Source organism: Mesoplodon densirostris, chromosome 5 (genome assembly GCF_025265405.1).
Source record: "Mesoplodon densirostris isolate mMesDen1 chromosome 5, mMesDen1 primary haplotype, whole genome shotgun sequence".
Lineage (NCBI taxonomy): Eukaryota > Metazoa > Chordata > Mammalia > Artiodactyla > Ziphiidae > Mesoplodon > Mesoplodon densirostris.
The window spans coordinates 60,962,489-60,990,175 of record NC_082665.1 but is presented as its reverse complement, the minus strand read 5'-3'; the positions used below and the strand labels follow the sequence as shown (position 1 = coordinate 60,990,175).

The 27,687-nt window shown below is 38.5% G+C and overlaps 1 protein-coding gene and 1 pseudogene across 4 annotated transcripts in view; one reads left to right on the top strand and one right to left on the bottom strand.

The window, feature by feature from the left end:
- CCDC191 (coiled-coil domain containing 191) overlaps positions 1 to 27,687 on the top strand; it is a 108,285-nt gene that overhangs the window by 62,876 nt on the left and 17,722 nt on the right. For all 4 annotated transcript variants that reach the window (XM_060098959.1, XM_060098957.1, XM_060098961.1 and 1 more), the window contains 4 exons: positions 3,580 to 4,025; positions 4,823 to 4,935; positions 7,724 to 7,806; positions 8,560 to 8,661. In XM_060098959.1, coding sequence (XP_059954942.1) covers positions 3,580 to 4,025; positions 4,823 to 4,935; positions 7,724 to 7,806; positions 8,560 to 8,661 — 744 coding nt within the window. The remainder of the gene's footprint in view (positions 1 to 3,579; positions 4,026 to 4,822; positions 4,936 to 7,723; positions 7,807 to 8,559; positions 8,662 to 27,687) is intronic.
- LOC132491024 (ATP synthase F(0) complex subunit B1, mitochondrial-like) lies at positions 17,445 to 18,058 on the bottom strand (annotated as a pseudogene).

Genomic DNA, 27,687 nt, shown 5'->3' with positions numbered 1-27,687 from the left:
ACCACTTTTTTTTTTTTTTTAGATTCCATATATATGTGTTAGCATATGGTATTTATTTTTCTCTTTCTGACTTACTTCACTCTGTATGACAGTCTCTAGGTCCATCCACCTCACTACAAATAACTCAATTTCGTTTCATTTTATGGCTGAGTAATATTCCATTGTATATATATGCCACATCTTCTTTATCCATTCATCTGTCGATGGACAGTTAGGTTGCTTCCATGTCCTGGCTATTGCAAATAGAGCTGCAATGAACATTGTGGTACATGACTCTTTTTGAATTATGGTTTTCTCAAGGTATACGCCCAGTAGTGGGATTGCTGGTTCATATGGTAGTTCTATTTTTAGTTTTTTAAGGAACCTCCATACTGTTCTCCATAGTGGCTGTATCAATTTACATTCCCACCAACAGTGCAAGAGGGTTCCCTTTTCTGCACACCCTCTCCAGCACTTATTGCTTGTAGATTTTTTGATGATGGCCATTCTGACTGGTGTGAGGTGATGCCTCATTGTAGTTTTGATTTGCATTTCTCTAGTGATTACTGATGTTGAGCATCCTTTCATGTGGTTGTTGGTAATCTGTATATCTTCTTTAGAGAAATGTCTATTTAGGTCTTCTGCCTATTTTTGGATTGGGTTGTTTGTTTTTTTGATATTGAACTGCATGAGCTGCTTGTGAATTTTGGAGATTAACCCTTTGTCAGTTGCTTCATTTGCAAATATTTTCACCCATTCTGAGGGTTGTCTTTTTGCCTTGTTTATGGTTTCCCTTGCTGTGCAAAAGCTTTGAAGTTTCATTAGGTCCCATTTGTTTATTTTTGTTTTTATTTCCATTTCTCTAGGAGGTGGGTCAGAAAGGATCTTGCTGTGATTTATGTCATAGAGTGTTCTGCCTATGTTCTCCTCTAAGAGTTTGATAGTGTCTGGCCTTACATTTAGGTCTTTAATCCATTTTGAGTTTATTTTTGTGTGTGGTGTTAGGGAATGTTCTAATTTCATTCTTTTACATTGTACATTTATTTTAAATTCTGTGCTCTAAGTTCAGAATTATTACTCTGTAGGGAAACCTATTTAACTCATTTTCTTTTTTCTTAAGTTTTATTTTATATTGGAGTATCATTGATTAACAATGTTGTGTTAGTTTCAGGTGTACGGCAAAGTGATTCGGTTATACTTATACATGTATTGTTTCTTTTTCAAATTCTTTTCCCATTTAGGTTATTACAAAATATTGAGCAGAGTTCCCTGTGCTATGCAGTAGGTCCTTGTTGGTTATCTATTTAAGTATAGCAGTGTGTTTGTGTCAGTCTCAAACTCCCAGTCTATCCTTCCCCCAACCCTTCCCCTGCCACCTTCTACATAATGCCTTTAAGTATCAATACTTAACTCAAATGCGTGAAGTTAAACTGAGCACTTGGATGATTCCCAGCCTTGCTTTTTATTGTGATTATTGTTATTACTGCCAGCAAGTAGGCTGGTTTTAATTTAAGCTTACTGTCTCAACAAAGGGGGATCATGAGGATGCTTACTTCGTCCCTTCCCCTAGGCAATTTATGTACCTTTATGTCAGTTAGATAATCTTGTTTCCCTTGAGACCTAAGAGAATCTTATCGGTTCTACCCAATAGCTCTGTGGAACCTTTTACCTCACAAAGTTCCACTGTTATCTTCAAATGGAAAAAGTCAGCAGAAAGTCTTTCGTTACCTGCATAAAACAGAAAAATTACTAAATGTATATATAATTTAGACTCAAGAGAAAAGTCTCCAGATCTCTGAAGTCAAGACAAAAGACTTTATCAAGAAAAGATAAAATTGTGAAAAATAGAGCAAATTAAAATAAAAGACTATAATAGACTCTGTAGGTTACTAGATAAATTCTGATCTTGTCCAGAGTATATAGTGTAACATGAACAAATGACAATATAAAATCTGTAGTTAGATGCTCATTAATTGTACAGTCACAGGAACGCATAAACCCACATCTGATACCTTGAAAATTTTTGAAATTATCAGTTAGCTAATAGGTGATTTTCTCTAATTGAGCCAGACTGTTCAGTCCTGTTCTATTAAGTAGTCTGTACCATTAAGATTTTCTTTCGTTCTCTTATTTTCACCTTAAAAATTTACCATGATCCAAAAGAAATCTTGTTGCTGTACTCAAGGCTTTTACAGTCTTGCTGTGTTAATAATGTATCATTACCACAAAGTTTAAAAGGGCCTAAAACACAAACCCTGCTTGATGCTAAATTGCTTAAGCAGGTGTTCTCATGAATAAATGTCCACTGACATTTCTGAAATAGAAGACTATTTTTAAAAATATTTAGCGTTTCAGAGTTTCCATATATGGAAACTTTGGCTGAGTCTATGGAAAATATTTCCATCATTATGAAAAATATCTTTGAGTTCCCAAATATGGCGCCCTGTCAGAGATAGAAGCTTCTAAGATAATAAGATAGTTCACAGTATTTTTCTCCCTACACCACTGCAGGTGACAGAATCAAAAACTGATCAGAGCTTAGACCATGGAATCAAACTATTCTAGAAGAAACATTTTAACTGTGACATTATTTTAGCCAGGATAAATTTTTCTGATTAAGAATTCTGCGTCTTTCCCATCTGTATAGAATTTGTAATTGAGTATGACACCTCAGTATGTTAAATGAGATTTATGTGATAAAGCTTTGAAAACTATTAAGCCAAACGCTAATATAAAATATTATTAGGTAGCATTATTCTTATATAATGCAGATATTTGCCCAATGATCGTGGGCTTGCAAATATTTCCCATAAATAAATTGTTTGGGAATAGCTGGATTAAAGCTGTATGCTTTAATCTAGGCCTTGATCCTGAAATAGACAAATACCTTGTGATTAATTTACTGGTGGCAAGAGAGACATTGAAAGAGCTGTTATTAAAGAGCTATTGTTAGGGAGGGTGGGAGGGAGGGAGACACAAGAGGGAAGAGATATGGGAACATATGTATATGTATAACTGATTCACTTTGTTATAAAGCAGAAACTAACACACCATTGTAAAGCAATTATACTCCAATAAAGATGTAAAACATAAATAAAAATTTTTAAAAATAAAGAGCTATTGTTATTATTAAAGAGCTGCTATTGATTTGTAAAGTTATTCCTTAGTTTTCAAACATTCTTGAGAAACAGTATATACTTTGCCACAATATTTTCAATTTCCTGCAAAATTTGTGCAGATTAAATTCCTGGAATATATATCTGGAGTAATCATGCCTAATTCACGAACAAACTATCCAAATTAGATATTTCTAAGAGCACATTTTTCTGATTCCAGATATCCTGGCCATGGCAGTGGTTCGTATGATTGTACCCACTCTCCCACCAGCTTCTGTGGTGAGCAGCAGGGCACATTCTAAGAGTGACTCATGGGGCTAAGGCTGGTGGCTTCTGAGATGGCCAGGCCAGGAGCACAGGGCAGCTCTGGCTGGGGTGCAGGGCACTTGTGCCATTGAACAGAACAGTGCTGACCAGGTAGAGTTGGATCTCACCAGTACAGTCCTTTAAATAGCTGAGCTATCACACGTTCCTTCTCTCTCAGGTGGCTGCCGCCCCCCCTTTGTGGGAAAAGCCTCCCTCGGGGACCAGTGGTTATGTGCCCAGCCCCCACCTAGGAAGACCAACAAAGGACATCTTGCAGATTCCCCTCCAGAATGTCCCTCTGGATACATCTGACACTAAACTGCACAAGGCCCTACATGTTGAGCCCTCCCAACAGCCTGGCAACAAAGAGAAGCTCAGAACCAGCAGCCAGAAAGCAGAGCCTATGTGCATGGGTCATTTCCATAACCGCCACATCTTCCAGCAACAGCTGATTGAAAAGCAGAAGAAGAAACTTCAGGAACAGCAGAAAACAATTCTGGAGCTGAGGGAAAACCAGCGGCTGGCAGAGGCTCGGCGGGCAGCAGGGCGTGCCGACACACAGAGCTGCCTGCTGTCAAACCCCGGAGAAGATGAACGAAAAAGAACCTGCCAGGTGCTTCCAAAGTATGTCCATTGTATCAGAACACTCTTTGGACTCTTTATTTGGGGTTTTTTACTTTGTGATCGAAAGGCTCCTGAACTTTACCCAGCGTCCGGACTCTATAATTACTCCTTTTCTTTTACGGTGCACTTGCAAAGCAGAGAAGCCCCATGCATGGTGACTGGTATGTGACAGGTACCAAAACGTATTTAAGGCAAGTGGCTGCCTATAAGGATCCCGTTATATAGTTAGCATTTGTATGGTGGCTGCCTTTGTCTGAGGAGCTCTGTCACTATACCAGTAAAAGAGAAAAATGCTTACTTGCTCTAACTCAATTTCTGGATTTCTGAGTATGTTTAGGGCTGAGAACCAGATCAGACAATATTAGGTCCAAATGGAGCAGCCCTTGGTTATGGCCACTTACCTAGCTTAAGTCTGTAGTTGTTTGAGATAAAAGTAAACATCTTTGAGTCTAGAATTAGAGTCCAAATTTCTCAAAAGCTATTTAAGATGGTTTTAGACATGCTTGTGACATACTCAGTATGTGTGATAAATGGTACGATAAGAAGAGGGTGATATGTATTGATTTGAAGCACTGGGATGGGAATCAGAGTGCCTGACTCACATTGTAGACTCAGGCCAATCACTCGACCTTTCCACGCCTCATTACACCAATTTATTGAATGGGTATAATAATACATAGTTATCTCAGAAAGTAAGGATTAATTAAAGTTTGTAAAAGGCGTTGAGTTCCTCAGGTGCAAGGGCTTTGAATGAAGCTGGTGATTGGTCTGAATTCTGTTCCTTTTTTTTCCCACAGTTCGCCTGTTGCTTCCCCTGGGACTGAAGGTAGTAGAGGTGACTCCCAAAGTTCTCTGTCTGGACCCAGAAGGAATCCAAGGCAGCTGATGGCACCTCATCCCATACTGAAAGGCAGGGCTGTCTTGGTGGGGCCTTGGTTGTGGTTATCTTTCCTCTTGGAGTAGAATGTGTTGGGACTGAATCCTGGCAACTCTTGGGTTTTGAGACTTGGCAGAACCTAGTCAAGGTCTAAGATGGGTAGACACATGAGAAGTGGATACACCAGAGAATGCCACGACTCTTTCCTACCCTTTTTGCCAAACTTTCTGGTCTTCCTAGCCAATACAAAAACAAAAAACAAACAAACAAAACATTGCTGAAAGGTTTAAGCATTTTTCTGTAATTTGAGATTTGGACTGTGATTTTAGAAATGGGACAATTACACAAATAAAAAATTCCACGTAGCTGCTAAGAATAAACCCTGATAAAGATTACCTATCACTGTACTTTGTTAACATTAAAATATTGATCAGCTAACAGCAATCCACATCAAGTTATTACATCATTTTATAATGGGTTGTGCCTTGATGATAGGCTTTTAGAATGAAATGCACAAACCAGACATTAAAAAAAATTTTTTTTTATTGGGGTATAGTTGTTTTACGATGTTGTATTAGTTTCTACTGTACAGCAGAGTGAAGTAGAGTTCTCTGTGCTATAGAGCAGGTTCTGATTAGTTATCTATTTTATACATATTAGTGTATATATGTCAATCCCAATCTCCCAATTCATCACACCCCCTGCCTCTTTCCCCCCTTGGTGTCCATATATTTGTTCCCTACATCTGTGTCTGTATTTCTGCCTTGCAAACCGGTTCATCTATACCATTTTTCTAGATTCCACATATATGCGTTGATATATATTTGTTTTTGTCTTTCTGACTTACTTCACTCTGTATGACAGTCTTTAGGTCCATCCACGTCTCTACAAATCAAACCAGACATTCTAATAACATTCTTGATGTGCATAGAAATCATTATTTAAACCAAGCCATACTATGAGAATAGAAGTATTCCTCAGAACCCCCCTAGTGAATCTGCCAGTTGTTTTTACTCTGTACTTAGTCATGCACTGAACATATGTTTATATGAAGTGGTAGGCATTTTGACAGTTACATTGTGGTTTGTAAATCTGATTTTTCATCTATGGTAAGATTGCTGCCCTAACAGGAAGTGATGTCACCTGAAGGACACTGTGCCTGAAGTCCATTCCTGTTAATGAAGAAATCAGCCATCTTTACATTGACTCTCTTCCAGGTCAGCAGTTTATGCCCTCTTGGTCCACCAATGAGGATGCTCAGGAAATGCCCAGTTTGGTGTGATTATTTTAAAAAAATTATTATCCGATCAAAGACTTAACATGTTTTAGAACACCTGGTTACTTTTCAAGTAGTCTTTAATGACTGGCTCTAGAAGAGATGGAAAAAGGGCATATTAGCCCAGACTCTGCCTCTCGGGGCTCTCTCACTTTAATCCTCTAGTCTATTTCTGCCCCTGAAAGAGAGTCTCATTCCTGCCATCTGTGCCAACCCCACTCTTCTTTTTCCAGCAAAGCAGACACTTAATATCTGTAAGACATAGACTGGCGAGTTTTTTATTAATTCTTGAAACTTGGACTTAATTTTTCTTCTCTGTAACGTAGCACAAGGAACCGAAAGTAACCATTGGCTGACTTAGGTGAGCAGAACTTGATACTCTTCCCACCCATGCCCCACTGCCTATGAAACCCCAACTGGTGACAGAGTCGTACTGTCAAGCCATCTTGCACATTTGCTTGTTCTGGATGGATATTTAATAGACTGTCAAGAACAGGAGTCTGACACTTGAATTCATTCAGATGCCAGTTCTTCAGATGCCTAGTACGATTCCATTTCCTGTCCATCTGGATATCCAGGCCTTAAAACTAGTTTAAAATATAATCATCATGACCCCAAACTTCAGTTTGTTTGTTGTCATTGTTGTTACGTATACAGACATATGTATAGTGACTTAGGAGAAAGTAGCAAACTCAGTGGGATTTGAGGAGTGATTCTATTCTCAGAGTATTTGTTACATGTAATTAAAGTTTTCTACATTCATTAAAAGAATTATCAGATTAAAATTCTGGTTTCTGGGTTTCACGTACTAAAAGTATCATCAAGACAGATTATCTTGTTTAAACCAGTGAACAGTTATTCTAATAGAAATGTGAACAAAAACATAACTAATCTGCAAATTGTTCATCATTGCTGAGGATGGGATTGTAGGTCTTTAACTTGTAGGGCGTGTGTGTGTGTGTGTGTGTGTGTGTGTGTGTGTATACCTGCAGTTTCTGTAATTATATATATATATTTTTTTTTAATTTTTACTTATTTATTTATTTTGACTGCTTTGGTTTTTTGTTGCTGTGCGCGGCTTTCTCTAGTTGCAGTGAGCAGGGGCTACTCTTCGTTGTGGTGTGCGGGCTTCTCATTGCGGTGGCTTCTCTTGTTGCAGGGCACGGGCTCCAGGTGCATGGGCTTCAGTAGTTGTGGCATGCGGGCTCAGTAGTTGTTGTTTGCAGGCTCTAGAGTGCAGGCTCAGTAGTTGTGGCACACGGGCCTAGTTGCTCCACGGCATGTGGGATCTTCCCAGACCAGGGCTCGAACCTGTGCATGCCCCCTGCATTGGCAGGAGGACTCTTAACCACTGCACCACCAGGGAAGCCCTGTAATTATATTTTTATATAAATTTTATGCACACACATATATTTCTGAGATTGTGAACATTCAACTTAAAAGAAAACTTTTAACAATGACACTAAATTTTACTATAAAATGGAGACATTTCTTTTGCAGCATTCCTTATATTTTTTATATTGGAACTGCATTACTGTTTTCTAGCCATGGAAGAGAGAGCAGTTCAGCGAGCTGAACGTAGGCGGATCTTGGCAGAGAGGAAGAAAAAAAAAGAAGAGGAGAAATTGGTAATAAATCAAGAATGCAAAGTGAGGCAAGAAAAAGGATTTGTATAGGTCTTTATTAAAAAATGAAACCTAGCTTGTTTAAGACCATTAAGGCAATAGTGTAACACCAACTTTGGATATGGCTTTTTGCCTCCCGGCCTGAACTCTGTGATAATTTTAGGAAAATGAAGGGAAAAAAACATCAGCATCATTAGTATAGCAGGAAGAAAATATTATGAAAGTTGTTGGGAGCTGGCAACTTAGAAGATTTACACATAACCAAGACTAATGTGTTACAGGTAAATGTCCAACCTGATAAGTTTACAAAGGTGAGTAATTCTTATCTTCCAAAGTTTTGACCTGGACTGCCAGAAGTAAATTTTGTACCTACTAAGAAAAAATAAATAGTTCTAATAGCTTTGGGGTTTTTTGGTGAAATGGAAGAAAATTTTTTCTTACGCTACATATAGTTTGGACTTAGTATTTCATAAATGAAAATAAGAACTAAAAAGTAATGATTTTGTAATGAAAAGTTAATGGTCTTATTCATGCTTAGTCTCATCTTCCCAAGTAGAAGAGAATTCTTTTGGAGAAACATTTAGGTTACATTACTGACAACCTGCTGGTCAGGCTTTCTACTTTTAACACAAAGCGCAGACTTCTTCCAGAGACTGGGCAAGCACTTTGGTAGATACTTGACTTTCCTCAACATAAAAGATCTTATTTCCACACAAATTGAGGGTTCTGATTTTTACAAATTCTAATCTTGATCAGGCCCAGTTAAAGGCCCAAGAGGAGGAGCGTCAGAAGAGGGAGGCAGAAGAAAAGGAGGCTCAGCTTGAGAAAAAACGAGAAGAGAAGAGACTGAGGAAAATGGTTAGTAGTTTCTATTTGGTCAGCCACCTGTCCTTTGAAGCCTGTTGTGTGCAATCTTGTGGTCCTGTGCACCTTCCCTCCGGAGAACTTCGATCTAGAGCACTCTTCTCTCGCCTCCACCCTTTCTCTACCTTATTTAATGAAAACCTATTCATTCTTCAGATCTTAGCTCAACATGGTTAGCCTTTCCTGCCTTGTCCCACCCTCCTCTCTACCCAGAGTTAGTTTAGGTCCCCCTTCATGGACTCTAAGAGTATATCTTCTTCAAGGTACTACCAGGGCTTATAATTACGTATCTGTTTCTTGATTGTCTTATTCATTTCTGTATCCCCAACTAAACCATAATCACCATAAGAATAAAGGGAGCGCTCTGATGTTACTCACTATTGAACTGGCTAGTGGTAGAAACTCAGAAAATCTACTGAATGGATGAAAAATGAATGGACAAAGAAATGAACAAATGGAGGAAAATACAGAAGAAATAAGAGATAAAGCTCTTACTTTCAAGGTTATTAAATTCTAGTTGGAAAGATGAGGCCTAAAATTACACATCTGTCAGAGAGAATATAGTACAAGCATATGCTGTCCTGTGCCTCACAGACCAAAAGAGATCAAGAGAGTTATATGAACAGGGCTAAATCCATGAAGATTTTGGAGAAATCAGAAGTATTTTCATAGAAGAGGGATTTGAATTGGAAACTGTATTAGTCAGGGTTCTCCAGTGAAACACAACCAATAAGATATATGTATAGGAAGAGATTTATTATGAGGAACTGGCTCACAGGATTATGGAGGTGAGAAGTCCCAGGAGCTGCTGTCTGCAAGCTGAAGACCTAGGAAAGCTGGTAATTCCAGTCCAAGTCCAAAGGCCTGAAACCAGAGGAGCCAGTGGTATAAATCCCAGTTCAAGGGCAGGAGAAGACCAATGTCCCAGCTCAACAGGCAGGCAAGAAGCAAAAAAACAGGCAAATTCCTCCCTCCTCTGCCTTTTTGTCCTCTGCAGGCCCTCAAAGGACTTGATAATGCCCACCCACATTTGGGAGGGCAGCCTACTTTACTGAGTCAACAGATTCAAAGGCTAATCTCGCCTGGAAACAGCCTCACAGACACACCCAGAAATGTTTAATCTGGGAACCCTGTGGAACAGTCAAGTTGACACATAAAATTAAAATCACAAGTCCATGCCTTATCAACTTGGCACCCATATACATCTCCCTAAACCATACCTAGTCTCCAAATAAAGATAACAACAAGATCATAGTTCTGCCTAACATGATACAACTATCCTGCATACAACTGAAAATGAACACCCCTTCCCCAGAAGAGGAGGTAAAGTCCTTGAATGATGTTTATTCTTCTCCTTGCTAACCATGACACAAAGTCAATACATCTTATGTTACATGATTAGGGAATAAGAGTGGAAAGAAAACAAGATACGTATATACACAAACATATTCATAGCAAAATAAGAAGGGAATACTCGTGACCATTACAGTCTTCATTTCTGTAACCGGTCAAGTCGATGTAGCTGGTACTTATAGTTACCTTCTTCCACTACCCACTCTATCCTTTGTCTTCAGCAAGCATCGCTGGTAATCATGGGATGACCTGAACCTTCACTCCTGAAAGGTCTGGCCCGTTAGTAGTCCAGCATGGATTGGGTTGTAGTTTTCCTTTCACCTTAATCACAGGGCATGGTAATACTAAGAGATACCCTAAGGGGTCTCCTATAGTCCAGGCATACTCTTCCTCACCTCCACTGTGGAGTAGTAGTCCTACTGCCCCTAGTAGCCGGGGTCAGTCACCCCAGCCAGCACTTCCTTTTTTACCTGTTGATTCAGAGGCATGAGGCGCCCACAATGATTAGGTGGCATTCTTTCCAGTTCAGTGGAATCTTTTTATGTCTCCTTGTGGAAGCATTTCCCCAGTTGGAACCAAGACCTCTAGGCCAACAGAACATAAATTTGTGGGAAAAGAAGCAAAAATTTTGCTAGTTATAGTGAGTGGTGCCACTCCCACTTCCACCCCTTGCTTCCTGGACCCCATGAATACTGGCTATGGGAGAAACAGTACCATGTACTGGACGCTGGTTCAGAGCATATACAGACTTCCAGAGAACCTAACCCCAGACCTACAAGGTACTGCCACCTAGCTGGTGTTGCAGCTGAGTCTTCATAAGGCCATTCCACCATTCTGGCAAGCCAGCTGCTTCAGGATGGTGGGATACAAGATAAGACCAGTAAATTCCATGCATATGGGCCCTTTGTTGTACTTTTTCTGTCAAGTGAGTTCCATGATCAGAAGCCATGCTGTGTGGAAATCATGATTGTGAATAAGGCATTCTGTAAATCCAGGGATGGTCTGTAAGTCCATGGATGGTAGTTTTGGCAGAAATATTACGGGGAGGAAAGGCATATCCATATCCAGAGTAAGTGTCTATTCCAGTAAGAATAGAACATTGCCCTTTATGTGATGGAAACAGTCCAATATAATCAATCTGCCACCTGACAGCTGTCTGATCAACCTGGAGAATGGGGCCATATTGAAGACTCTGTGTTAGTTTCTCCTGCTGCTGGTAGATTGGGCACTCAGCATGGCCATAGCCAGTTGGCCTTGGTGAGGGGAAATCCATGTTTCTGAGCCCATGTATATCCTCCATCCCTGCCACCATGGCCACTTTGTTCATGAGCCCATTGGGCAATGACAGCAGTGGCTGGGGGAAGAGGCTGACTGATATCCACATAATGGGTCATCTTGTCCATGGAGCAAAAGGCATATATAATTCATCCTTTGCTAAATCAGCCAAAGAAATCTCCAGAAACAGCTCAGTTACTTCCCTTAAAAACTACCTGAGGGGGGCTTCCCTGGTGGCACAGTGGTTGAGAATCTGCCTGCTAATGCAGGGGACACGGGTTCGAGCCCTGGTCTGGGAAGATCCCACATGCCGCGGAGCAACTAGGCCCGTGAGCCACAACGACTGAGCCTGCACGTCTGGAGCCTGTGCTTCGCAACAAGAGAGGCTGCGATAGTGAAGAGGCCCACACACCGCAATGAAGAGCGGCCCCCGCTTGCCACAACTAGAGAAAGCCCTCGCACAGAAACAAAGACCCAACACAGCCAAAAATAAATACAAAAATAAATAAATAAATAAAAGATTACTATTAAGAGAAGAAAAAAACTACCTGAGGGGTTCTAAGCGAACATTTCCCCAACATGTGTTCTGTGTAATTCTAGTAGTTCCTGAGATATTAAGTAGTTTTGAGAAAATACAAATTCTGTGGTCAAAAAAATTTGGTAAATGCTGGTTAAAAAAATCAAGTTAAACAAGTTTCATTATTAGCTGCCTTCTCAGAACCTTTAACATCCTACCAGGTATTATGAGTCTCCAGAAGAGGGACAGTGTGCCAAGCAGTCACATATGGCTGACCAAAGAACCCTTTTTATAGAGCAGCCAGCAACGTCTCATGAAGAACTGGGGGCATGCTACTGTAAAGAAGTGAGACCATTTTTTTTTTTTTTTTTTTTTTTTTTGCGGTACGCGGGCCTCTCACTGTTGTGGCCTCTCCCGTTGCGTTGCACAGGCTCCGGATGCGCAAGCTCAGCGGCCATGGATCACGGGCCCAGCCGCTCCGCGGCATATGGGATCCTCCCGGACCAGGGCACGAACCTGTGTCCCCTGCATCAGCAGGCGGACTCTCAACCACTGCGCCACCAGGGAAGCCCAAGTGAGACCATTTTAAAAATACACCGTACAGAACATTTCTCCTCTCGTATCTGTTCATTGTAGAACACCGGAGAAATACAAAAAAGACGGGGGAAAAATGTATGAGGTAACTACTCTTAATATCTTAGAATACTTACTTCTATTCTTTTATCTAGATGCATCTCTTTTTTTTTTTTTTTTTTTTTTTTTTTTTGCAGTATGTGGGCCTCTCACTGTTGTGGCCTCTCCCCTTGTGGAGCACAGGCTCCGGACGCGCAGGCTCAACGGCCATGGCTCACGGGCCCAGCCGCTCCACGGCATGTGGGATCTTCCCAGACCGGGGCACGAACCCGTGTCCCCTGCATCGGCAGGCGGACTCTCAACCACTGCGCCACCAGGGAAGCCCCTAGATGCATCTCTTTTTTAATAGTTAAGTTGATAATTTGTGTGTATAGGTGTATATAGTTTTTCAGCTGCTTTTTTCATTTAGGATTTTATCATGAGTATTTTCACTTGTTATTCATAATTCTTCAAAACCTTTTTATTTATATGCTGAAGGCCATTTTTAAAAAATAGCCTTTTTATTCTGAAATAATTTGTTTCTCTTTTCCTCTGTTAATATTGCTTCCAGTTTTTAGCGATTATGAATAAAGCTGCTACAGACATTCACATGTAGGTTTTTGTTTAGACATAAGTTTTAAGTTCACTTAGGTAAACACCTAGAAGTGTGGTTCCTTGGTAGTATGCTAAGTCTATGTTTAACTTTTTAGGAAACTGCCAAATTCTCTTCCAAACTTGCTGCACTGTTTTGCATACCCACCAGAAAGTTCCTCTTGTCCCACATCCTTGTCAGCAGTTGTTATTGTCCTTTTGTTTGTTGGTTTGTTTGCTTGTTTTTTGCATTTTAAGCATTCTAATAGGTGTGTCATGAGTGGTATCTCATTGTGGTGTTTATTTGCATTTTCCAAACAACAAATAATGTTGAGCATCTTATTTGTTTACTTGCCTTCTACATGTCTTATATGGTGAAGTGTCTGTTCACATCTTTTTGACCCATTTTTCAATTGAGTTATTTTCTTATTGAGTTGTTATTTCTTATTGCTTATTATCTTATTAAGTTATTTCTTACTGGGTTTTAAGAGTTCTTTATATATTCTGGACCAAGTCCTCTACTAGATACGTGACTGCAAATATTTTCTCCCAGTCTGTGGCTTGTATTTTAATTCACTTAACAGCGACTTTCACAGAGGAAAAGTTTTAATTTTGATAAAGTCCAATTTATTGATTTTTTTTTCTTTCACTGGATATGCTTTTAGTATTATATGCAAAAACTAATCTCCAAATCCAAGGTCACTCAGATTTTCTCTCATATTTTCTTCAAGAAGTTTTATAGTTTTATGTTTTACATTTAGATCTGTTGTCCATTTGGAGATAATTTTTGCATAAGGTGTGAAGTATGTATCAAGTTTATTTTTTTGCATATAGACATCCATTTGTTCCAGTATCATTTGTTGAGAAGGCTCTCTTTTCTCCATTGAATTACATTTATACTCTTGTCAAAAACCAGTTGACTGCATTTATGTGGGACTATTTCTGGGCTCTATTCTGTTCTGTTCATCTTTATGTGTAGTCCTTTGCCAGTACCACATTATCTTTGATTGCTGTAGCTTTATAGTAAATCTTGCAGTCTCACAATATGAATTTTTCCACTTTATTCTTCTTTTTCAGAATGTTTTGGCTATTCTAGTTTCTTGTTCTTTCTATATAAATTGACAATCTTGTCAATTTGTATAAAAAAGCTTGCTACATTTGGGACTGTATTGAGATTGATTGGGATCATATTGAATGTATAGATCAAATCGGGAGAATTGACATTTTAACAACATTGGGTCTTTAATCTGTGAACATGATATAGCTCTCCATTTATTTAGATCTTTGATTTGTTTATGAGTATTTTATAGCTTTCCACATATCTTATATATTTTTTGTTAGATTTATACCTAAGTACTTATTTTTGTGGTGCTATTGCAAATGACATCTTTTTAAAATCTCAGATTCCATTTATTCATTGCTAGTAGGTAGGAACACAGTTCATTTTTGTATGTTGACCTTGTATCTTGCAACCTTGCTAAACTCACTTATTCATTCTAGGAAGTTTTTTGGTAGATTTTTTGGGGAGGATTTTCTACATAGTCCACCATATTGTCTGCCAATAAAGGCAATTTATTTCTTCCTTTCCAATCTGTATGCCTTTTCTTTCTTTTTCTTACCTTATTGCACTAGCTAGGACTTCCAGTGCAAGGTTGAATAGTACTGAGAGAAGATATCCTTGCCTTAGTCCAGATCTCAGGGGGAAGATTGAGTCTCTCACCATTATTGTCATATATGTCATATATTTAACTTTTATATATATTATAAATACCCATCACCTTGTCACTGTTATTGCTTTACAGTTATATTTCAGCGTATTTAAAAATAAGCTGAAAATTATATTTTACATTCATTTCTTCCATTTCTGGTGCTCTTTATGTCTTTGTGTAGGTCTAAGTTTTTAAGCTATGTCATATTCCTTCTGCCTGAAGAATGTCCTATGACATTTCTTACAGGGTTGGTCTACTGGTAATGAATTCCCTTAGTTTTTATTTGTTTGAGAATTCTTTATTTTTCCTTCATTTTTGAAGGGCATTTCCACAGGGTATATTGACAGAATTCTGGTTTTACAGTTTTTTTCTTTCAACACTTTAAAAATGTCACTCTGTTGTCTTCTTGCTTGTCTGGTTTCTGGCAAGAAGTTCGCTTTAATTCTTATCTTTGTTCCTTTGTAGATATCATAGTCTGCTCAGGCTGCCCTAACAAAATACCACAGGGCAGGTGGCTTAAACAACAGAAATTAACATTCTCACAATCTAGGAGGCTGGATGTCCAAGATCAGAGTGACAGCATGGTTGGTTTCTGGTGAGAGCTCTCTTCCAAGTGGGTAGAAGGCCACCTTCTCAGTGTGTCGTCGCACGTCCTTTCCTCGGTGCATGTACACAGAGAGGGAGAGAGACAGTGTGTGAGCTCTCTGGTGTCTCTTTTTATGAGGACACTAATCCCACCCTTAGAACCTCATTTTACCTTAATTACTTCTTTAGCGGCCCCATGTCCAAATACAGCCACACTGGGGCGGTGGGTGTTGTGGCTTTAGGACTTCAACATATGAATCTGGAGGGGAACAAAAACATTAAATCCATAAGAGTAGGTACGATGGGTTTCCTCCAGCTGCCTTCAAGATTCTTTCTGTCTTTGGGTTTTAGCAATTTGAATATGATATGTCTAGGTATAGTAAGTTTGTTTGTTTGTTTTCCTTGCTTGGTGGACTCTAAGTTTCTTAGGTATGTGGTTTTGTGTCTATCTGTAATTTTAGGATGTGTTTTACCCATTATTTCTTCAAATATTTTACCTGCCCCATTTTTTCTTCTCCTGAGATCCCAGTTAACACTTGTATTGCATTGTCTGATATTGTCCCACAGCTCTTCAATGCTCTGGTTTTTTTCACTTTTTTTCTCTTTGCTTTTCAGTTTATATAATTTCTATTGCCCCAACTTCAAGTAACCTGATACTTTCGTCAGCTGTATCAAGTCTAGTGATGAGCCTATTGAAGGCCCTCTTCATTTCTATTACCGTGTGTTTTTGATTTCTAGCATTTTCATTTGACTCTTTATTATAGTTTCCATATCTCTGCTAAAATAACCTATCTAATCTTGAATGATGACTGCCTTTTCCATTAGAGCTTTTAATATTATCATAAGTTATTTAAAATTTCCTCTCTGATAGTTCCAGCATATTTCATATTTGAGTGTTGTTCTAATGATGGCTTTATCTTTTCCGACTTTGTTTATCTCGTCTTTTAATATGTCTGAATTTTTTGTTGTTGAAAGCCAGACATGTACAGGTTAATAGAAACTGAGACAAATGGGCCTTTAGTGTGGAGATTTGTGTTAATGTAGCCAGGAGTTGGGCTATGTTTGAAGTTTGTTGTTGCTATGGTTACCATTGTTGAGGTTTGTTGTTGCTATGGGCACCATAGACTTCAGTGTTCACTAGTGACTTTTTTTTTATCCTCTCTTTTGGCTTTAGGTCTTCCCTTTGTGCTGTTCCCTGAGAATATCTGTCTCTTTCAATCCTCCAGCTGTACTCCTCTGTTATTACTAGAGGTTTGCTAGCGTGCTGGAGTGGTGTGGATGAGGGGAGCATTCTCTAACGTTCTCTTTTGAGTGCACAGTATTGGCCATTAGGAAGAATTTCTGCTCCTACTGTAGGGGCAGAGCTTCTCCCTGCCCCTGTGTTCCCTTCTTTCAGTATCCACTGTCTTGGTCTGTGACCTTGAAGCCCTTCCCTCTGTGAGGTTCCTTCTTCACTTGAGTGAGATAGGGAGGCTGGTCTGGGCAGAGTTCCCCTCCCCCAGCTGCAGTGACATTACACTAGTGCTTCAGGTGGCGCTGCTTGCAGATGAAGCCGCAGAGAAGAGTAGGGGCAGATTTTGCAGTGATTGCTGTTCCTCTTCCCCAGCTAGAACCACGGTGGGGACTTTATCCGGATTTTCCCTGATCCTCTCTGTGAGAGCCTGGTGGAGTTCCTACAGCAAAAAGGTAGGAACCTCCCTATGACTGTGACCCCCGGGAGCTTCACCCTTCTCATGCCGGCCCACCCTTGGCCTCCAGCAGTTAGCCAGATTTCTAGCTTAATGATCTTACTGGCTCATGGTGTAGGGTGGCTTCTGCCTCAGATAAGCAAATGCTTGGGTGTTGTGTCTCCCTGAAGGTGCCTGTCTCCAGATTTGGGGATGGCTTCAGTTCTCTGATTGGTTCATAAAAAGTCACTAATTTGTTATCTATCTGTCCAGCTTGTTTCTTGCTGGAAGCAAACTGCTTATACAGAGCAAGAAGGATGAGAAATACATTACTGGCCAATAGGTTGTTCTGTTTCTCTCACTATCCAAGCCCAAATCTTTTCTTTTTTATGAAAGGTAAAATGTAAGTTCAGTCTACAACAACAGACAAAAAGATTTTGTCACATAGACTAGTTTCCATTTAGTAAATCAGCTGTTTGTAGCTGTCTCAATTGAGATGGATGCATTTATAGACTGACTTGTTTGAGCTTTCTTTGGGAGCAGCTTTAGATCTAAAATGCACTTGGCAATTGTCTCCTTTTGCTTCTGAGCAAAGATGCTCTGCACAATGCGTTTTTCTACCCAGTTTATCATGTGGTTGTATTCCTTTTGATGCATCATTTTCTGCACAGGTGATTCTTGACCTCCTATATACTTTATACAGCCATTACCAGTAAGCAACCTCCCAGGCCATAGCAGTGTTATTCCTCTGAACACCAAAAAAGTTAATGACACTTCTCAACCAGTGCCTGCTGTGGCTTGTCCAAATCAGTTGCAACCTGGATGTGTTGGATGGAAGCCTGCTTCCTGTCTTCTAGTTGGGCAGTTTTTGCTCATTAAGTTTATCAGCAAATTGTCCGACAGAGGTACCATACTTCTTTCTAATTACATAGATGAGCAACCCTACTGTTGATAAAGGTCTCTAGCAATCACATATATTTCTTTGGGTAGAAAACACAAGATCAGTTCTGTGACACCAGTTTTAGGAAACAGAACTGGAAGGATTCCTCAGGGATAAGCCCATGACAAATTTGTCCTCCATATTAAAAAAAAAGAGGTGGGAATTCCCCAGAGGTCCAGTGGTTAAGACTCCATGCTTTCACTGCCGAGGGCATTGGTTCAATCCCTGGTCGAGTAACTAAGATCCCACAAGCCGCGTGGTATGGCCAAAAAATAAAACCCAAAAAAACAAAACAAAACAAAAAAGAAGTGGTTCAAGGTCTAGACATGGCTGCCCTCTGTGAAAGATTCTTGTTACCTGCAATTCGCCTGTATCTACAAGTACTGCATTCTTCAGAGAGGGGCCACTTTAGCAATGGCAGAAGTACCACCTATGGCAGCATGGTCAGTGATGCTCCAAGTGGTGGCTTAATGTCCCTATGACCCTGACAGGATAGCCTATCAGGTGCAGCAGTAAGATGGCCAGTCACAGGTCTCACACAATGATCTTTTGAAGATAATCTAAATTCTTTTTAACATCTCATTGCTTTATTTTTATTAAAAGTATTCTAGAAATACTTATCAGGCAGTAACTTTTATGGCAGTGTAAATATGCTTTGTATTAATAGACAATTGATGAAGTTTATGGTGGAAAGATAAATTTATCAGAGAAGACCAGGCAAGATTTGAAGTCTTTCATAATTGCTTAGCAAGCATATTTGTTCATTTAACAAATATATGTAGAGCATCTACTATGTGCTAGGCATTGTTCTAGATATTAGAGAAGTGGAGAAGACACACAATAGCCCTGCCCTCATAAAGCTTATATGCTCGTTAGGGAAAACAGGCAATAAACAAGATAATAACTAAGAAGTAGAGGGAGAGGTATAATGGGGAAAGCAAGATGGGGAAAGCCTCTCTGAAGAAGTGATATTTGAGCTGCTAGATGCTGAGGAGGCCTCTGTAAGGTCCACAAGGGCAGGTTAAATGTGAGATACCTATTAGACATCCAAATGAACATGTCAAATAGGCAGTTGAATATATAAGCCCGTACATCAAGATTGTAGTAAGGAACCCGGGAGTCAAAAACATGTCAGTGTCTTTAATGCTCTGGAAGTGAATGAAATCAACTTGGGAGATTGTCTGGATAGAGAAGAAATATGAGGATCCAGGACTAAGTCCTAGAATATATGAATAACTACTCAAGAGGATGAGGAGCTAGTGAGGTAGAAAGCGTACCAGGAGAATTGTTTATTGAAAAGCTGAGAGAAAAAAGTATTTCTGGAAGGAAGTGATGGTGTTTAACTGGGCTAAATGCTGCTGGGTTCAATTAAAAAGAGGACAGACAAGTGAGACTTTGATTTGGCAACATGGAGATTATTCATGACATAGACAAGAGTGTTTTCAGTGGACTGCTGGGAAGGGAGCCCATATAATAGGGGTCACATGTGGTCGAAGAAGGATTTTTTTTTTCTGTTGGCAGTTGGTCTTTTGAGTGTTATTTTGTTTTCTAAAAGATGGGTGGTATCAGCACATATATGCATATTGATGGGAATGATCTAGTAGCGAGGGAGAAATTCATGATACAAGAGGGCAAAGACTATAAATTACAGGAGTGCCTAACTGGGAATACGTTCCAGAGCACAGTGAAAGGGTGGCTTGTAATGGATGGAAGACAGAGTGTGGGAATGGTGTCGACTGCCCTGTATTCTTCTTAATTCTTGCTGTAATTCCTTGTCTTTCTTTCAAAGCAGTAGTGGTGGAGATATATACATACATACATATATATATATATATATATATATATATATATATATATATATATATATATTCAAATGAGTCTTATTTGTTGCATGTCGTTTGATGAATAATTTAAATCAGAAAGATACCCTGATTTTGTGTCCCTTTTTAGCCTGAGTGAATTATGCTCTGTGAAACCCTAGCTGCATAGATCCCCAGTATAAGTGCCATCTCAAGGCAGACAGCATCATTTCATGTAATCCTGCCAATAAACCTTAGATGCAGGTGTTATGGACATTTTCTATACAAGGAAATGGAAAATACAGTAATAGTAATGAAATACAGCCAACTCTACTAAGGAAACCTTAATCAAGGGAGGAAATACACATTTAAAGTAAATTGCTGCATATGAATACAAAATTTTGGCTCAAGCAGATATCTGATTTATTAAATGTTTTTCTTTCTATTTTTCCATGGAAAAGTACACTTTAAAAAAACAATAAATGCTGGAGAGGGTATGGAGAAAAGGGAACCCTCTTGCACTGTTGGTGGGAATGTAAATTGGTACAGCCACTATGGAGAACAGTATGGAGGGTCCTTAAAAAAAATAAAACTAGAGCTACCATATGATCCAGCAATCCCACTCGTGGGCATATACGGAGAGAAAACCATAATTTGAAAAGCTACATGCACCCCAATGTTCATTGTAGCACTATTTACAATAGCCGAGACATGGAAGCAACCTAAATGTCCATCTTTATCCTAAATGGATAAAGAAGCTGTAGTACATATATAGAGTGGAATATTACTGAGCCATAAAAAAGAATGAAATAATGCCATTTGCAGCAACATGGATGGACCTAGAGATTGTCACTACAGAGTGAAGTAAGTCAGACAGAGACAGACAAATACCATATGATATCACTTATATGTGCAATCTAAATAAAGGGTACAAATAAACTTATCTACAAAACAGAAATAGAGTTATAGATGTAGAAAACAATGGTTACCAGCAGGTAAGGTGGGGGAGGGATAAACTGGGAGATTGGGATTGACATATACACACTACTATATATAAAATAGATAACTAAAAAGGACCTACTGTATAGCACAGGGAACTCTACTCAATACTCTGTAATGGCCTATATGGGAAACGAATCTAAAAAAGAGTGGATATATGTATATGTATAACTGATTCACTTTGCTGTACAGCAGAAACCTACAGAACATTGTAAATCAACGATATGCCAATAAAAAAATTTTTTTAATAAATAAATAGGCCATTTTCCCCCACAAGCCACATGAAAATGGTTTTCCTTTAGAGCCTACGACACCAGCCATAGAGATGTAATTCTAGGAAGGTAACTTAGGTGTGTGTGTGTGTGAACAGGCTTGGCCGAGCCTGAGGGCTTCTCCGGAGGCTTACTGTGTTGGATTCCTGTCTACAAGTTGCAACTGCTGCCTCGATGCTACAGGGACATTTCAGTGGATGTGAAAATGGCCAGCTTTCATTTTCCTCCCCACTAACTCTCAGCTTCCTCTTGTTGGTCATAAGAAAATTCTCGAAAATAATTTTTCTGTCCATTCAATTCAATGTCTCAACTGTCTGTAATAAAGATTATGAAGGTAATTTTGGTTGAATCCTTTAGAGAATATGGACATTTCATATTCATTGAGGAATGTGTACAGATAAAGGTAGTTTGGATTGGAAGATCAGAGCAAATCTCCCTTCCACCTTAGAAATGTTCCAGTGCCCTATCTCTCTCATTTTTTTTTTCTCAGAGAAGACTCAGGCAATTAAGTAGCTTGTCAGAATCAGCCAATTCACCACAACCGTTTTCTTGAAGTGAAATTGTGTCAAATAAAGAAAAAGAAGCTTAATTTAAGTGATTTTTACTGCAGAGACTGACAACTACTGTGAAGACAGTCTGATGTCTTTGCTTTTGCTCCTGTGACTTGCATAACAGCCATCACTAGACTTTTAATGGAGTATGAAGTATCTTTAAATTTGAATAGAATTATTCATATATAAATTTCTATCCCATGATCTAAATGAAGGGGCTATATTGCTACGTTTCCTGTAATAATAAGGGGAAAATACTGATTGCTCTCCTGTTTTACTTTCTAGTAACTTGGTGAGATGTAAATCATTTCTGTGAACAATGCTGAATAAATCCAAGGATATGCATAGCCCTGATTCTTGCAGGATTCACGAGGAAATTTTCCTCACCCTCTTTGCAGAATTGTTTCCTTTTTTTTAATGTTCCAGTGTTCTGTTACCATGATTAACATGCTGTTTAGTGGTTACATATTCAAATTAAAGTAATTAGCTATTTGTTGAAATGAAATTCATGAGTTTTTAGGTCATTGCATCTTTTTTTTTTAGTTTTATTGAGATGTAATTGACAAAATTGTAAGATACTTAAAATGTACATAAAACATGATGATTTAATATATGTAGGCATTGTAAAAGGATTCCCACTGGGTTAATTAATATATCCATCACCTCACATACTTATTGTGTGTGTGTGTGTGTAAGAACACTTATTTTCTCCTCTCTTAGTAAGTTTCAATTATGAAATGTTATCAACTATAGTTACCGTGTTATAGATTAGGTCCTCAGACCTTATTCATCTTGTAACTAAAAGTTTGTACCATTTTTCCAGGCCCTACCTATTTCTCCCACCTCAAAGGCACTGACAGTCACTATCCTACTCTGTTTCTACAATTTCAACCAATTTTTGTTTTAACGTTCCACATATAAGTGATATCACTTAGTATTTTTGTTTTTCTCTGTCTGGCCTATTTTACTGAGCATAATGCCCTCAAAATTCATCCATATTGTCAATAATGACCAGATTTCCTTCTTTTTTTTAAGGCTGAATAATATTCCATTGTGTGTATCTATAGCACATTTTTTATCCATTCATACATCGATGGATACCTACTTTGTTTCCATTCCTTGGCTATTGTGAATAATGTTGCAATAAACATAGGAGTACAGATATGTCTTTGAGACAGTGATTTTGTTTCCTATGGATATATACTCAGAAGTAAGATTGCTAGATAATATGGTAGTTCCATTTTTAATTTCTTGAGGAACCGCCATACTGTTTTCCACAGTGGCTGTACCAGTTTACATTCCCCAACAGTGTGCAAGGGTTCCCTTTTCTCCACATTCTCATTACCATTTGTTATCTCTTGTCTTTTTGATAATTGCCATCCTAACAGGTGTAAGGTGATAGCTCATTGTGGTTTTGATTTGTGTATCCCTGATAATTAGTGATGCTGAGCACCTTTTCACATACCTGTTGGCCATTTGTGTGTGTCTTCTCTGGAAAAATGTCTCTTCAGATCCTTTACCCATTTTTTCAAATGAATTTTTGGGGGGGTTTTGCTATTGAGTTATATGAGTTCCTTATATATTTTGGATATTAACCCCTTATTGGATATGTGGTTGCAAATATTTTCTCCCATTCTATAGGTTGCCTTTTCATTTTGTTGATGGTTTCCCTTGCTGTTCAGAAGCTTTTTAGTTTGATGTAGTCCTGCTTATTCATTTTGGCTTTTGTTGCCCTTGCTTTTGGTGTCAAATCCAAGATTTTGATTACTGATCCAGTCTATAGTAATTAGTCTATTAAGATTTTCTAAGTCTTCATGATTCAGTCTTAGTAGGTTGCATGTTTCTAGGAATATATCCATTTCTTCTAGATTATCTAACTTGTTGGCATCTAATTGTTTATAGTAGTTTTTTTTAGGATTCTTAGTATTTCTCAGTTTTCTGTAGTAATGTCTTTCATTTCTGGTTTTATTTGTCTTTTTTTTTTCCCTTAGTCTAGCTAATGGTTTGTCTGTTTTGTCTTTTTTTTTAAAAAAAAAACAGCTCTTAGTTTCTGTGATCTTTTTAATTGTCTTTCTACTCTCTATTTCATTTATTTCTGCTCTGATCTTTATTTCCTTCCTACCACTAACTTTGGACTTAGTTTGTTCTTCTTCTAGTTCCTTGAGGTGTACAGTTAGGTTGTTTATTTGAGATCTTTCTTTTTTCTTAATGTACGCATTTAAACTTACCTTGTAGAACTGCTTTTTGCTGCATCCCATAAGTTCTGGTATGTTGTGTTTCCATTTTCACTTTTGTCAGATATTTTTTAATTTATTATTTTATTTTTCTTTTGATTCCTTTTTTGACCCTTGGTTGTTCACAAGCATGTTGTTTAATCTCCACATATTTGTGAATTTTCCAGTTTTCCTCTTGTAACTGATTTCTAATTTCATAATGCTGTAGCTGGAAAATATGCTTGGTATATTTCAGTCTTTTTAAATTTATTAAGACTTGTTTTATGGCCTAACATATGATCTATCCTGAAGAATGTTCCATGTACACTTGAGAAAAATATGTATTCTGTTGCTGTTGGATGAAATGTTCTGTATATGTCTGTTAATTTCATCTGGTCTAATGTGTTGTTTAAGTCCAATATATCCTTGTTGATTTTCTGTCTAGATGCTCTATCCATTGTTTAAAGTGGGTTATTGAAATCCACTACTGTTATGGTATTTCTGTCTACTTCTCACTTCAAAATGTTAATATTTGCTTTATATTTAGGTGCTCCAATGTTGAATGCATAAATATTTAAAATTGTTACATCTTCTTGATGAATTGACCTCTTTTTCATGATATAATGACCTTCTTTGTCCTTGATATCATTTTTGGCTTAATGTCTATATTGTCTTATGTAAATATAACTACCCCTGCTCTCTTTTGGTTCCCGTTTGCATGGAATATCTTTTTCCATTCCTTCACTTTCAGTCTCTATGTGTCCTTAAAGCTGAAGTGAGCCTCTCATAGAAAGCACATAGTTGGGTCTTGTTTTGTTTTTTTTTTTTTTTGGCGGTACGCGGGCCTCTCACTGTTGTGGCCTCTCCCATTGTGGAGCACAGGCTCTGGACACACAAGCTCAGCAGCCATGGCTTATGGGCTCAGCCGCGACACGGCATGTGGGATCTTCCCGGACCAGGGCACGAACCCATGTCCCCTGCATCGGCAGGTGGACTCTCAACCACTGTGCCACCAGAGAAGCCCTGGGCCTTGTTTTTTTTATCCATTCAGCTACTCTGTGTCTTTTGAATGAAGGATTTAATCTATGTACATTTAAAGTAATTATTAATAGGTGTGGACTAGCTATTGCCATTTTGTTAATTATTTTCTAGCTGTTTTGTAGTTCCTTTGTTCCTTCCTCTCTTGCATTATTCCTTTGTGCTTTGTGCTTTGATTATATGTATTTGTGCTGTGATTTATAAATATTTTGTGTATTTACTGTAAGTTTATGCTTTATGGTTACCATGAGGCTTACATAAAACATCTTGTAGTTATAACAGTCTATTTTAAGCTGATAACTTCAAATTCATACAAAAACTCTACATTTTTACACTTCTCCCACCATAGTGTATGTATTGGTCACAATTTTATATTGTGTATCTATTAACAAGTTGTTGTAGTTATAGTTATTTTTAATACTTTTGTCTTTTAGCCTATACTAGAGTTTTAAGTGATTCACTCATCACCATTACAATATTAGGAGTATTCGGAATTTAACTATATATTTACCTTTATCAGTGAGTTTATACTTTCATATGTTTTCATATTACTTATTAGTGTTCTTCATTTCAACCTGAAGAAGGCCCTTTAACATTTCTGGTAAGGCTGGTCTAGTGGTGATGAACTGTTTCAGCTTTTGTTTGTCTGGAAAACTCTTTATCTCTCCTTCAATTCTGAAGAACATTTTTTCTGGGTAGAGTATACTTAATTGGCAGGTTTTTTCTTTCAGCATTTGAATATAACATCTCACTTCTCTGGCCTAAAAGATTTCTGCCCAAAATATCCACTGATAGTCTTATACTATCAGTGTATAAGGAGTGCACTTATACCTAACAAGTTGCTTTTCGCTTGCTGTTTTTAAGATTCTTTCTCTTTAATTTTTGACAATTTAATTATAAAGTGTCTTGGTGTGTGTCTCTTTAGACTCATCTTATTTGGTACTTTTTGGGCTTCCTGGACCTGGATATCTGTTTCTTTCTCCAGGTTAGGGAAATTTTCAGCCAGTATTTCTTTTTTTTCTTTTTTCCTTTTTTTTTTTTTAATTTCTAGATTCATATCATTGTGGTTAGAAAAAAAATGCTTGACATGATTTCAACCTTAAATTTATTGAGACTTATTCTGTGGCCTAGCATGTGATCTGTGCTGGGGAATGTTCCCTGTGCACATGTTTCATGATGCAAGATTCTGGAAAGGGAGTGGTCAAAACCTAAGAAACGTGGTTATAATGAGACTAGAGCAAAATAAGAAGTAATTGGCTTTATAGAATAGGGTATACCAATGTTTCTGTATATTGTCATAGGTGTAGATGTAGAGAAATATGAGACAAAGATGGAGATAAAGTACTTTTCCCTTTGAAAGATCTATAAAATTTTATAAAAGAGGAAGTTGGGAAAACTCTTTTGCTAAGTTGTTTAATAAGTAAGAAAAGTGTTGTTAAGGAAGAGAGACTGGTTACGACAGAATGAAGGCATTGTTTAAAAGGCCAAGTTTATATGGATTTGCCTCTTTAATCAGCAGAATTTTGTGGTTAAAAAGAGTCACAGATAAAGTACTACAGGATGGAGCAGATTTAGAACTGGCACTGGGAAAAGACTGTATCATTGAAGCCCAAGGGATTACAGATGCTAAGCATCTTTCCAGCTGCCTGACCATGTGAAGTTGAACTATCCAGTATTTCTTTGAGTAAGTTTTCTGCCCCTTTCTCTTCTCTCTTTCTGGGACTCCTATAATATGTTTATTCTCCCTTTGATGGTGTCCCATTAGTCCCTTAGGCTATCTTCACTTTTTCTCATTATTTTTTCTTTTTGTTCCTCCAATTGAATTCCACTGCTCTATCTATAAGTTGACTGATCTTTTTTTCTGCTTGATCTGGTCTGCTGTTGAACCCTTCTGTTGAATTTTTCTGTTCAGTTATTGTATTCGTAAGCTGTATGATTTATGTTTGGTACATTTGTATATTTTCTATCTCTGTTGAAATTCTCACTTTGTTTATGCATTGCTCTCCTGACGTCAGTGAGCATCTTTATGACCATTATTTTGAAAACTCTATTGGGTAAATCACTTATCTCCATTTCATTAAGACTGGTTTCTGGAGGTTTATCTTGCTCTTTTGGTTGGAACATATTTCTCTGTTTCTTCATTTTTCTTGACTCCCTGGGTTGGTTTCTGTGCATTAGATAAAACAGTCACCTCTGCTAGTCTTGACAGAGTGCTCACATGCAGAAGATGAATCTCATCAGCCTGGCCCAGGCTCCTGGTTGTCTCTCAAACCTTTGTCACTGCCTTTGTCCTTAGGAGCTCCCCGTATTTGAGTGTGCCAAGACCTATTGGTGTCCCAAAAGAAAGGATCTCGGTCAGCACCTTGATACACACTGATTAGAAGCTGTACCCTCAGGCAGCAGCTGTGAAAATACGTAGTTAAGCCCCTTCCAGGGAGAAGCTAGGAGATGTGTGTTTTTCCTGCTCCCTTTCACTGAGCCCAGGTGTATAACCATGGGGCTGGGTGGCCAGGGCGATGGGGGGGGCGGGGGGTGGGTTTCTCCTGTGCCTGTTTAAAGCCTGCTTGTTTGCCGTAGTCCTATGGGACTTGTGAATGTAAGTTCCACTGGCTATCAGAGCCAGGCAGTCCAGGGGCCCATCCCACTCAGGTGGCAGTCACAAAAGTTAGCATGCAAAATGTGTGTACAAGCTCCTTTCAGACAGATGCTAGCAATCTGGTTTTACCTTTGGAGTGAGCCAGAGGGAGAAGGCAGAGGAAGTACCCAAAGCCTTCCTCATGCTCTGGAGAGGATCTCAGCCAGCTCCTAGATGCGTGCTAAATTAGAATCTGGACCCTCAGGCAGCAGTTTGTAAAGTATTAAGTCAAATCTCTTTCAGGGAAAGACTTGGAAATGAGGT